This window comes from Mastigoproctus giganteus, chromosome 6 (genome assembly GCF_048544385.1).
Source record: "Mastigoproctus giganteus isolate SK-2022 chromosome 6, ASM4854438v1, whole genome shotgun sequence".
Taxonomy (NCBI): domain Eukaryota; kingdom Metazoa; phylum Arthropoda; class Arachnida; order Uropygi; family Thelyphonidae; genus Mastigoproctus; species Mastigoproctus giganteus.
In genome coordinates this window covers 210,626,186-210,639,955 of record NC_143580.1, presented here as the reverse complement: position 1 = coordinate 210,639,955, position 13,770 = coordinate 210,626,186, and the positions used below count along the sequence as shown (strand labels likewise).

The 13,770-nt window shown below is 36.1% G+C and overlaps 1 protein-coding gene across 1 annotated transcript in view; it reads left to right on the top strand.

Moving 5' to 3' along the window:
• The window catches only part of puf (ubiquitinyl hydrolase 1 puf), a 1,022,896-nt gene that overhangs the window by 87,884 nt on the left and 921,242 nt on the right, over positions 1-13,770 (top strand). The window contains exons 4-5 of the mRNA XM_090376705.1: positions 1,683-1,832; positions 9,641-9,708. Coding sequence (XP_090232831.1) covers positions 1,683-1,832; positions 9,641-9,708 — 218 coding nt within the window. The remainder of the gene's footprint in view (positions 1-1,682; positions 1,833-9,640; positions 9,709-13,770) is intronic.

Sequence of the window (13,770 nt, the reverse complement as noted above, 5' to 3'; positions counted from 1 at the left end):
AAACAATGTGTTATTGGGTTCACATTATGATATTTTAATGATATGATGATGTCTCTGGAACCGATTAATATCTTAAAGCGGGGTACACTGTATTGTATAGCTATGCATGTGGTTTGGAATGCGGTATTTATGAATGTTTAGCGTTGATTTTTTGCAATTAATGTTCATATTTTCAATTTTGTTGGTAGTTGATACTTGGGAAAAGAAAAACTTGAAAACCCCGAAACTTGTAAAGCGAGAACTGCCTGTAATTATAATAAAGTGAAAGACATAAAATTATCTATGGTATAGTTTATTAATATAAAACTGCACACACTAATTAAACCCCATGTGAGGTTTAATATAAACTTCAATCCAAAAGGTATTGGTTTGGGGGCTCACCTTTGCTCTCTGGTATTTTTCACGTTTTTTTTGTTTGTTTTATTTTTGTTTTTATTTTTTTAATAGAAAACATCTGTTTCTTTTTAATTTGTTTTCTTTATTTATTATAATATTTCAAAACTAACTCATTGTGGAAACATTGCAAAATAGTTACATAGCAAAAGTTTTCATTATTAGTTGTTCAACACTTGACACCTACAATTAACCTAGATCACAAGGACTGCTGCCAGTAGGTGAACTAGTGAACTGCAAGTGATAAGGGAAGTCACGCTGTCTTGATCTTCTCATCTGTTTCTGAATATGGGATCATATTGCTTGGTCATTTTACTTCGTTTAAGAAATACCTTATTCTCATTAAGTTTAAATATAATATATTGGAGATGACACAATTATGTACTCCCATTGTAAACTTTGTATACTGTCATGTTTATTCTGGTACTGGCAGTGTCTGGGACCACTAGGTCCTGTTTTTCCAAAAGGTAATGCTGAGAATTTAAACTCACTAGGTCAGCTGTTATTTACAAGTGATTTTGCATAAAAGTAAATTCATAAGTCAGTGCTATGTTTTGGGAAAACACAGTTGGTGATTGTGTGAATGCTCGTGGTGGGACGTTAGCAGGATTGTAGCAAGCTTAGTATTAACCATAGAAAATAACATAATTGATTTCCCGTGAGATAAAAATAGGCTTTATAATACACATTAGCCAAATTTTGTAACAAACAAACATGTTTAAAAAAAGCATGGAATGCCATATGCTTCATATTAATAAGCATTTTGCATAAACTGAACATTTATGAATTTGAACTTTAAAGTGTTTAGTTTTTTGTATAAACTGAACACTCAAAGCAATAAAGAGGTACAAATGTACATTTTTACTGCTTTAAGTTATACATCTTGTAAATAAAATTTTTCTCAGAACAGTGTCCTGACAGTCAGTCGTAGCTCAAAACATCTCTGCTTAGTTTCCTTATAGCTTTAGTCTATCCATGACCTCTGTTAGACAACACCATTAGAAGGCGCCTCCATAGCCAGGTGGGAAGGAGCAGCAGTGCGTAGCACACGCTTCTTGATTAGACCGGGTTTCGAGCCCGCCCGTCACCACCAAATACAGAGGATGCGGAAAGGTCAGGGAATGACCACCACATATTCCCGGAGCAATATGGCCTTAGTTGCTAATGCTCCTAAAAACCAAGTAACAAACAAACAAACACCATTAGAGATCTTTTAACTTGTATTTGTCATAGAACAGCCCTCTCACAACCTCTAATTTTTATAACTGCTGTATATTTGTGTTTTCTAGGACATGGATATTCCTGTGTATCTTCTTCGGAATGTGTGTTTCTTTTGTGAAAAAGGAGGATTAAAGCTTTTTATTGTATGCTTTCAAGATTCTGATCCTGATACTTTACCAATGACGCTTGCACATGCAATGATTGCTGTGATATCTAATGTAAGTGTCTTAATTTTTGAACTTTATTGAATAATGTCTGTGTACAATTTATATTGTAACAACTTTAATATTTCATTAGATCCATGTTAGAATAATAGTAACATGTGAAATATCTTAGTATTTTTTACAGTGATAGTATATTTTTCATACAATTTATGATTTTTTATCTCACACAACTCTTAGAACTGGCATGATTCTAATTAAGTGGAATGCTGGTGTTAATATGGCCTCTTGACAAAGTTACTCATATAGTGAGTACATCTTCAAATAGGCCTCTGGGGTTGGGTAAATTCATATTGTGATTTTAAATGTTTCTCACCAACCACTTATAAAATAAAACACGGAAACTGGAATTTTGAAAACTATGTGTTTATTACTATATATTTACAATTAAAATAACTTTACAACTAAAAAGGATAAAATACATAAAATATATATATACATTGAATAAAATACATTAAAATACCGGGTTAAGAGCGATAAAACCGACCGTAGCTTTCGAAGGCTCCTGCCTTCTTCCTCAGTGGTAGCTTCCTTGTACTGTGGTGCATCTTAAGTACCAGCAGGTTTATGGTCTAAATCACGCATTTCATCACCACGTGTTCTATTCTCCTATGCACTTAGACTGGAAGCGGCTCGGGAGTGCGTCATATGAAATCATTCATCCCTTCTGAGGATCATAGCCTCAAAGAGGGGATGAATCCGCAAGCCTTTGTCTCTATTAATGTTCTCTGTCGAATTAATCCGCAAACTCTTGAGCCACTTGCAGTCCCAGAACCTCAGTGAGTACATCATTACAGACAATGCATATTATCTTGAATGATGTGATTATAAACTGATTTGTGGCCTCCATGATTACTGTAGTTATATCTGAGTGACTATATCTTTCATGGTGTTCTGAAAGAAAAAAAAAAATGTACCAAAAGCAGCTCAGTCTAGAAGTAATTTCAGGATGAAACCTTAGAATCAGATTAATTATACTTGCCATATTGTACGACACGTGGCCATGGTAAGCCATTGTCAAGACCAATGACAAAGTTCATGTTGTATTGTTTCTTCATATAATTGTTACAGTAGTTGTGAGTTTTGCATTTATTATACATGTCATAAATTAAAGTGACTATTATTTCAAAAAATACTGTCTGACAAATATATTGAATGTTGCATGAACATTCGACATACAGTCATCCCCTGATTTGCACGGGGGTTACGTTCCTGGAAAGCAATGCGAAACGTAGTTTATATGACATAATGAGGGTTCCCTACCTGTACACAAAAAAAATGTGCAAAAAAAGTTAAATTGAAAAAAAAAATTATCGTCATTCGTTAAGAAAAAAAAAAAATTAGAAACATGTCCATAAAATTAATCTTGCTAATACTTCTAGATTTTTAATCTAAATTCATTGCTTCTTCGTCGCTGTTTTCCTTTGATAAACTTCAACAGTATTCGGCACTCTGAAAAAAATTAGTTAAAATTGTTTGTTTAAAAGCACACACTATAAATTTCTTCATAAGGAACTAAAGCTAATGATAAAGTTCTTTGAAAATTTAAACTCCTTTCAAAATTAGGATCCATATCCAGAGCTTCTTGGCTAAGCTGATTTGCAAGTCTTAAAAATTCAGCTAGAGTCTTTGTGGTCAAATTTTTGTGTGCATCTTCTTTGTTTTTATCATTTTTGTCATCTTCTTCACATTACAAAAAAATATCGTCCACTGATAATTGTTCTCTATGAGATTCAAGGACTTCTGTGATATCTGCCGGTTCCAGTTATTCAAATCCCTCTCCGCTAATCATTTTGCCAATTCTCACAATCTCAACTTCCTCTGTCATTTTGACTGTGGCTTCTTTAGTGCAGCTATGTGGCCACAGCTTTTTCCACACTGCATTCATTGTAGAGTTCTTAACTTTACCCCACACAAATCCCGAATTGAAAGATTGCCTATTCCATCTGGAGCTTCTACCAATTGTAAAAAAGATCTTCTTAGGTAATAAAGTTTAAAGAAGCTATGACACCTTGGTCCATCGGCTGAATTAACGAACTTGTATTCGCTGGGAGAAAGGTAACTTTCACATTTGGGTGCAGATTAGACAAATGTGCAGGATGACTGGGAGCATTGTCAAGAATGAGCAAGATTTTGAACGCTATGTTCTTCTTCAGGCAATATCTTTTTGTTTTGATGCAAAAGAAATTTAAAACCAATCGTCGAAGATTTTAGCTGTCATCCAGGCTTTTTTGTTTGATTTCCAGTGAACTGGTAAGGAGCTTTTTGATATTCCTTTAAAAGCACGAAGATTTTCTGATGGTTTTTTTTTTTTTTTTTTTTTTTTTTATGTAAACCCCAAACACGAGAGGTATTAGAACCTATAGTACTTAGTACCGTGCTTGGGTTGGAGGCTGAGAAGATGAAAGAAGATATTTGTTGACATTGGACTTGAACTTCTGTAGACTGTAATTTTCAGGAAATACGTATGAAGGAAGGTTGTTCCAGAAAATGGCAGTTGAATGAATAAACGAGGAAGATGAAAAGTTGGTTCTGTGAGTTTGAAGTTGGACAGTAAACGGATGTTGGCTGGTGGCGACACGTGTTCGGACTGTTTTGAAAGAGAGAGCGGGAATTATAGAAGCCAATTCAGAAGAACAGTTCCCATGGAAGAAACAGTACGTCTATGAGACAGCGAGTGGAGAGACTCTGTTAGAGATGAATCATTAATTAATCTAACTGCCCTCTTCTGAATAGAATCAAGAAACCTGAGAGAGGTTTTGGGGCACCACCCCAGATGTGGGAACAATATTCCATGGCAGGGCGGATTTGCGATTTATACAGAGTGAGCAGCTGTTTGAAAGAAAAGTAACCCCGAGAGCGAAAGAGAAAACCCAGTTTTTTAGATGCAGAGGAAGCAATGTTTGTAATGTGCTTGTGCGAAGAGAGATTAGAAGTCAGGGTAATCCCCAAAAGAGATATCATTTTGCCTAGAAATCGGAGTGTCACTAAAGATAAGCATAGGAGCAGAAGAATGCTTTTTGCGAGATATTAGACAAGACCGAGTTTTAGAAGGGTTGAAATCAACTAAGTTGTCTTTGCTCCACTGGAGAATTACTTGAAGATCGGCATTTAAGGAATTGGTAGCAGATTTTCGAGAAGTTGAAGCTGATTGAGCAGGACAAGGTTTATCAAAATGGAAAGTGGAATGCAATGTGCTATCATCGGCAAAACTATGGATAGGATTTCCAGTCAATGGAAGAGGGTCATTAATATACAAGAGGAAAAGAGTGGAGGAAAGAACTGAACCTTGGGGGAAACCGGCATAAGTGGAGGAGTTAGAAGACAGAGAGCCATCTACTATCACCCTCAGTGAGCAATCAGAGAGTAAACTGGATAACCAATTACTAAAAACAGTTGGCAAACCATAAGATGGAAGCTTGTTTAGAAGACCTTTATGCCAAACACGATTGAAAGCCTTTGAGATGTTAAGAGCAACTACTTGTGTTTCACCGAACCTTTCCATTGAATTAGTCCATAAATAGGTAACATAAGCCAGAATATCACCAGTGGATCGACACTGACGGAATACATACTGGCGATCATTGATCAGACGGAACGTTTCTAGGTAGTTTAAGAGTTGGCGGTTAATTGATTTCTCCATTACTTTAGAAAGAGTAGAAGTAATTGCAATGGGAGGGATTTGTCACCCTTTTTAGGAACTGGCTGGTGGATATGAGCAAATTTCCAAGCAAATTTCAAATTTTCAGATTTTGGAATAAGAAAGTGAAAAAAGGCGGCAAAGAATTGAAGTAAGTTCAGGAGCAGAGGTTTTGAGAACAAGTGGAGAAATACCATCGGGACCTGGAGCTTTCTTAGCATCAAGATTCGTTAAAATCCTTGTGACATCCTTTTGACGGAAGACCACAGGAGGCATTGAATGGTGGGAGGTGTTTTGCCGAGATCATTAATACATGAGTTGGAAGAAAAATGGGATGCTAGCAGGTCAGCTTTATCCGTGGCTGAAGTGACAACGGAACCATCTGGTTTGGACAGAGGTGGGAACAGAGATGGGCAAAAGTTGCGGCCAATAGCTTTGGCAAGAGACCAGAATGCTCGGCTAACATTAGGGCCAGAAGCAAGTTTTCTACTCTTAGCCTGTTCAAACTCTAGTTTGGACTGATTAATAATGGCTTTACAATTGTTGCCAGCTTTGGGGTAGGCAGAAAATGAAACTGAAGAATTAGAAACAAGCCAACAACATTCTTCCCTTGAACAGCCTTAGCATATTTATTGGAAAACCAAGGTTTAGACAAAGGACGAGATTTTAAAGTGGAGTGTGGGATAAAGGATTCCATTCCTGCAAGAATAATTTCACTGAAACTATCTGAGCAAGCGTTGACATCAGAAGTTTTGAAACAGTAATCCAACCAAGGAAAAGAAGAAAAGAAATCTCGCAGGTCATCCCATTTTGCATTCTTTCCAAATTCCAATTCCAAACAACACGAGGTTGGTAATAGCCATGAGATAAAGGCTCCATTGGAGAAGGGACAATCACCAAGTTGTGATCTGAAGTGCCTAAAGGAGCTCTTACTTTGACCGTATACTTAGAAGGGTTGTTTGTGAGAAAAATATCAAGCGTATTGGCTGTATGATTAGGATTGTCCGGTATTCTTGTAGGTAAATGAACAATCTGTGCAAGGTCCTTAGTAATTGCAAAAGCCTCAGCATCTTGACCAGCTAGGTTGGTGTGACTAGAAAATGGAAGCCAGCTGGAGTTGTGAACATTAAAATCACCAAGGAAAATTACCTCACTGTTAGGAAAGTTGGATTGGAGAAAGTCAAGTTGCAAAGAGAGGAAGTCAAAGAGCTCCAAGTGATTAGTGGAGTTGGGAGAACGGTAGAGACAACAGATGAATTTGACACAATGAGGTAGAGAGATTTTAAGCCAGAGAAGATCAAAGAGAGGAGATTCCAAACTGCCAAGTCTCTGACAGGGAATATCAGAATGGACATATGCACAAGTACCACCTTTGAGGGGAAATGAATCATACAGCGAATAATTTGGGCATCTGAGATGAGCAGTAGTTGAATCAACCAATAACTGAGATTCTGTCAGAAAAAGTACATGGGATTTGGCAGACTGCAAGTGGAAATGGACATCGTTGAGATTAGAATTGGGACCACGTATATTTGTGAAATGAATTAGGAAGTGCTTGGGAGGTTTAGATCTTTTCGCAGATAAGCTTGCTCTATTAGTTTGACAATTCATTGTGTATTGAATAGTAAGGAAAAGTGGGTGGGCATGCTGTATGAAGTAATGAAATTTTTGGATATGGCATACACATGGTAAGAATATACCCAGATCCTTGACATAACGTGGCCTTGACAATGCTCCCCGCATACACATTATTCGGACTCCCTCCAATCACTATCTGGCAGAGTAGAGGTAGCAAGATTATACACTAGCTGATCCGGAAGCCTCCTAGAGAGTTACCAATAGGTTTGGTCCGGTGTACTATCTAGCGGCCGGCCTGCAAACACTGTTTTAGAGCTGTACCCTCGAAATGTAAGGAATATTGGATCTCGCCACGACATTCATCATAACCTCAAAAATCATCACTCATACTGCATGATGGAAGAGATAGGGAAGGGTTGGCCGGAACTTAGCTCTAGAGACTAAACATGGGTTACACCACTTCAAGCCTCCAATAAGCAAAGTGGTGGTATTTCACCGGTTGATGAGAGTCATCTACTACCTAGTACTGCCTGGTAACATAGAGGGGCAGCGTTCTTCCATGTGGTGTGGGCGCCACACCTCGACCCCTGCTTACGTTGGTTCACACCTGGGTGGTCACCCACCATGTACTTGTGCATGGAGGTTATACCCAGGATTACTAACAGTCCCACCATCGTGAAGTTGCAAGAAGAGGATTTGGCTGTCATAGACCGTCTCCGGACTTCGCCAAAATTTGGGCCACTTGACTTTAGTGTCATCCGAATATCAGTTCCATCAGCGTTTTAGACTCTCAGGTAGCAAGTACAGCTTGTCTGGCATATCTGAGAGAATGTCTGTGACAACCTCAAGGACCAAATTAAATTAGCAGTGGTTTACACTTAAAAGTCACCCTCTGCATTGCCACATAACAAAAGTGTTAACCTATCTTTTGCAACATTGAAACCTGGGGTGATTTTCTCTTCTTTTGAAATGAATGTTCATAACAAGTCTCATCAGCATTAAACATTTGACTTGCTAGATAGCCCTCAGTCACAATAACATCCTTGAAAGTTTTCGGATGCAGAGAGGCAGCTTCCGTAGCTGCACTGGCTTTCTTCACCTGTTAATTTTAGATTGTGAAGACTTTGACATATTTTAAAATTTTCAAACCAACCCTTACTGGCCTGAAAGATGTCTGCATTGGATGGGCTGGCTTCTTATTCTTATATAAATGATTAAAAATTTGTAGAGCTTTGGTGCAAATAATATCTGAACTAAGAGGCATTTTCTTTTGATTATTATCTTCTATCCAGAAAGAAAGCAATTTTTCAGTTTTCTCTATTAACGGATTTCTCACTTTTGTAGTGCTTTTTGCAGCCAATGATGTGGAACGCATAACTGATTCGTCGAATGCTAGATTCCTTTATGCTGTATTTCTTGGTCAATGTCACAACCTTTTTGCCATTTTTATAACTGCTTAACGATTTTTAATTTTCCCTCTAAATTAAAAAAAAAATTTTTGTTGTAGCTTTCTTCATTTTAGGTACTAATTAAACACACACTTTATATAGACAAGAAATATTAATTCAGCAAAGGCAATGCTCACCGATTAAACAGTTTACATTGCGCGAACCAGAAAAATATTCTGTCTGAACAGCTAATGTAGAATAACTGATGAAGAGGTTCCCAAATGAGGAAGTTGTTTCAAAAATAATCGGACAGACACACCACTGTTTATTGCTTGTTTGGTTATAAGAATCAGTTTTGAATGCTGTTGTGATATTATTCTAAAGCACATTTCTGGAGGTCACGACCATAAAACAGTAAAAACAATTTGCACTTTCCGGTTTATTGGGCTTTTCTGTTAGTGCAATCAAATTATAAACTGGTAGTAAACTCAGTCTTATTGCATTTGCAATAATACCAACAGCTGGAATTCTGTGGGATTCTACGTTATTATGGTGAAATATATTTCTCCTTCAATGAAATCTTCAATCATGTAAAAAAACAAATAAATTTTCAAAATCTACTCTTCATTCCTAGTTTTGAATGAAGTAAACAAAAATTTTTTACATTTTTTACAGTAAAAAAATTTCGTAAACAAAAATCTCACAGGTAGCGAAACGCGCTGCGCAATCTAAAATCTAAAATTTTGGAGGTAAATACCTGACTGTGCAATAGTGAAACTGCGCAAATCAAGGGATGGCTGTATTTGATTAAAGTGAGGAAAAATCTCGCCAAAAGTTAGGAACTGCTACAAGAAGTTTATGGGGAGGCTGTTGAAGGGGAAAATTTTTGACAAATGGTTTGCTGAAGGAAGAGAAAATGTTTGAGATTCTCAATCTGGTCTGCTGATGATAGCAAAAACTGTTGAAAACTTTGCAAATGTGGGAACTATGTGTATTGATAAAAAGAATGATAATCAGAATGATTGCAGACATTTAATTTGGCTGTTGAACCTAGTTTAATGCCAAATACTTAAACAACTTCCTAGATTTCTAAAAAGATCTTTGTATTGAATGCTCATTTATTTAAAGATATAATGAATAGTTCATATTTTTCTCTTTCTAATTTTATGTTCTGATCATGCAACCATTTCTTTTGACAGCTAAAATTATGGATGAACATTGGTTCCATAATGCAACATCTAGTCCCTCTTAGATCATGTGTTATTAGGTAAGTTATTCCCTTCTAAAAGAGAATTTTTGTACCAGAGAAGTAATTTCTGCTATATAATTATTTCACTCTTATGCGTGTAATTTGAATGACAGTGACATTTTACTATTCCTTTCTCTTTTAAATTTATTAAAGATGGACTGAAGATCAACTTTTAAACCGAATAATTTTGTGTTATGACAAAAATACATCAGCATATAGAAATACATCAGTTAAACCATAAGGTTCTTACTTCACACACTTTACCTTTGTGCTGCTCAAAAAAAAAATAAATAAAATAATAAAAAATATAATATTTTTATTTTTTTGAGGATCAGTCTTCTACTGGACTCGGGTAAACCCACTAGCCTTTAACTTTGAACTTTCTCAGGTAATGAGATATACTGTTAATCAACATTGCAATTCATAATAAGACGAATGGCTAAGTTTTGCATTGCAGTAACGAATTCAAGATTCTTGCTTAGCTTACCTAAAACCTCTTGTTTAGTAACTACAGGAATCCCTCGATTAGCGCGAAACTCGAATTAGCACGGTTTATATTTAGCTATCAATTTTCGATTAGCACAAATCAAAATTTCAATTAGCGCGGTATTTTGGCTTGGCCTAAAGAAACTGAAGATGGTGATGCTACAAAAGTCAGTACTCAGCTACGAATGTAAATACACTAAAGTATGCATAACATTAGAAAACATTATAGAAATACATCGCTTGGGCTAAGGTAAAGAAAGCCTGCGAGAAGCATGCAAAAGTTCGATGAAATTTACTGGTAAAAGTACTTTTCCGTAACGGCATTTGTATTTTTGCTTGTTCAGTAAACAGACTGTGGGTGTTATCGGCGTGGAGTAGAAGTTGAATTCCACGGGAGCTTGAAATGCTCCCGAAGTGTTGTGGGGGGGGGTAACCTACCCTTTTTCTTTAGAATAACTAATTGAATTAACTAATTAAATCACGAACAGAGTCATATTGGAAGTTCTGGCGTTGTAAAAAATGTTCATAATGTAGTTTCACCGTTAAACTTTTACGAAGTTTGCCGTGCTTCTCCTGTGGGCTTCCTTTACCTTTGCCTTTTTTTTCTTAATAAACAATTTATCCACTAGTCCACCAGTGATTCTAAAGAAAAAAGGTCAGGTTATCCCCTCCACTTCCGGAGGGTTTCAGTCTCCCATGGGATTCAATTTCTACTCCTGACCAATAATAGCCATTGTATGTTTACTGAGAGAGCAACAATACAAATGCCATTATGGCAAAGTACTTTTACCAGTAAATTTCATTGAACTTTTGCGTGCTTCTCATGCAGGCTTTCTTTACCTTCGCCATCGTTTGTTTTCTTAGTGAGGGCGTGGCTCTGTTCACAAAAGGGAGTTACTTTTATTTCGTGTCGCATCATACCTTCCCATTGAGAAGTGTTATCGAGAAAGAAACAAAAACGAACACAAGATACAGTGTGGGAAGCTAGTTTGTTTTTCTGCCATAAGAAATTAAAAAGAAATGGATTATTTCAAACGTGTATTATTACAATTGAATTATTTTCTAACGTCATGCACTCTGAAGGACAACACTGGCCGCACCGCATTTATTATGTACATGCAGATCAGTTGCTTTCAGTTGTTCTTGCGTTCTGTGTTAATATGCAGACTCCCATATATCTCCCACCATTAATTACAGTGCATACTAATTAATTACATTAATTTCTATTAAATTTTTTATATATTACGTAATTATTAACTATGGATAAAAGGAAAAGTGTATCTGATAATGCCTCTGTTAAAAAGAAAAGAAAAGTGATGACGTTAGATGAAAAAATTGAAGTCATAAAAAGATTTGAAGATGGTGATGGTAAAATACAAATTTCTCGACATCTTGGAATGCTTGAATCAACGGTTCGGACGATTTTAAGTAAAGCCAGTGCATATAAGGAAAAAGGTAAGCTTGCTTCATCGTCAACATGCACACAAACCACAAGAAATAGAAATGTCACGATGATTGAGATAGAATATCTTTTAGCCATTTGGATAGAAGACTGCAATCAAAAAATAATTCCAATCTGCACAATGACCATAAAAACAAAATCCTTGAGTATTTTTGCAATGTTAAAGGAAAAGTCAACGATAGAAAATTGGGCAGAATGGTAACCGAAGAAAATATTCAAGCAAGCTCTTCAAAAGAAACAGTGATTAAAGTGGAAATGGAAGAAAATTTCATTGCCAGTAAAGGCTGGTTTGAATGTTTTAAGAAAAGAACAGGACTGCATAATATTGCATTGACTGGCAAGTGCAGATAAAGATGCAGCCACGAAATTTCCCGAAATTTTAAAGAAAATTGTTGATGACGGCTGCTACGCAGATCAACAAATATTTAATGTCGATGAAACAGGCCTTTTTTGGAAATGAATGAAAAAACCTTTCTAGCAAAAAAAGAAAAGGCTCAACCAGGCTATAAAATTTCCAAAGATAGAATAACACTTTTATTGGGAAGCAATGCAGAAGGCAATTTGAAATTAAAACCTATGGTTATCTATAGAAATGAAACTCCCAGATCTTTCGGTAAAGGTTTTAATAAAGCACGCTTACCTGTTGTTGGCGCTCTAATAGAAAAGCTTGGGTCACAAAAGCTTTATTTTTCATTAGCTATTTTTGTCCGAAAGTTAAGGCCTACTGTGAAGAAAATCTTGCATTCAAAATTTTGTTAATTTTAGCAATGCCCTGGGCCACCCACCAGCACTTTCTGATTTGTGTGAAAATGTGAAAGTTATTTTTTTACCTCCAAATACAACGTCTTTTACAGCCTACGGATCAAGGCATAATCGCTACTTTTAAGGCCTATTATTATGCAGAACATATGCGCAAACAATTGAAGCAACAACTGGAGATGGTGCAGTTTCTTCAGTTGAATTTTGTAGAAATTACATCATCAGGAAAGCAGTAGACAATATTCATGAGTCATGGTATGAAGTAACATCCAGCAATATGAGAGCAGTTTGGAAACATATTTTGCCACATTGTGCAAATGATTTCTGTAGTTTCACCCATGTCAACACTGTTATTGATGAAATAGCAAATATTGGAAGAGATCTAGGCTTTGATGAAATCGACAACAGTGATGTTCGCAAATTGCTGGAATCACTGGAATTCAGAACAATTAAGTGATTCTGATCTCCTTAATATTGATGAACAACGAGCATATGACGAGGCAGAAATTTGTGAGGAAGAAAATGTTCAAGAAAAGAAGTTGACATTAAAAGAACTTGAAGGAATATTTTGCGCAGCTGAAATTTTGAAACAACTAATCATGGATACAGACCCAGATATTGAGCGCATGCAAATTCGCAGGAACATTGAAAGAGATGTGTATCCATACAAGCAAATTTATGATGAAAGGAAGAAAGAAAAATCTGTGGAAACCAGCCTTTTGAAATATTTTACAAAGAAATAAAGCGAGTTTTATATTGTAATGTTTTTAATTTTTATAAACTTTTGATTACTGTACTGCAAATATTTATAATTATCCTTTGCTTTTATACTGCTATACATTAAATTGCCATAAAAAAAACGTATTTTTAAAAATATTGATTTGTATATGTAGGTCTTGGAACGAATTAGGCTATTTTGTATTGATTATTAACTTCCATTAGCACGATTTCGCATAGCGTGCCATTTTCGCGGAACCAATTAATCGTGCTAATCGAGGGATTCCTGTATATTTTATTTATTTTATTTTTATTCGTCATTGGATACCCACCACTGGCACATTTTCTAATCAATTTTCACAACTCCAGCTGACTTCAGCTTTCTAGTTGCATAGACCCATTTGGTTGGGAAGCTGTGGATTTTGTGATTACTAATGACCTTACACAACTTTTTTTATTTTCTTGTTGGAATATTAGACAATCCTAGCTACACGCCCAAACATGCTTGATGCAATATTCCTATCCTGTTATATTACTTTTTCTCACCAACAATCCTTTAAAGTCTTCTTCCATAGCTTAGTTCCATCTATTTGGGGGTCATCTTTTTGGGTTCTATGCCATTCCTTTCTATCTTGGGATTAGCCCGCTCTAACTCA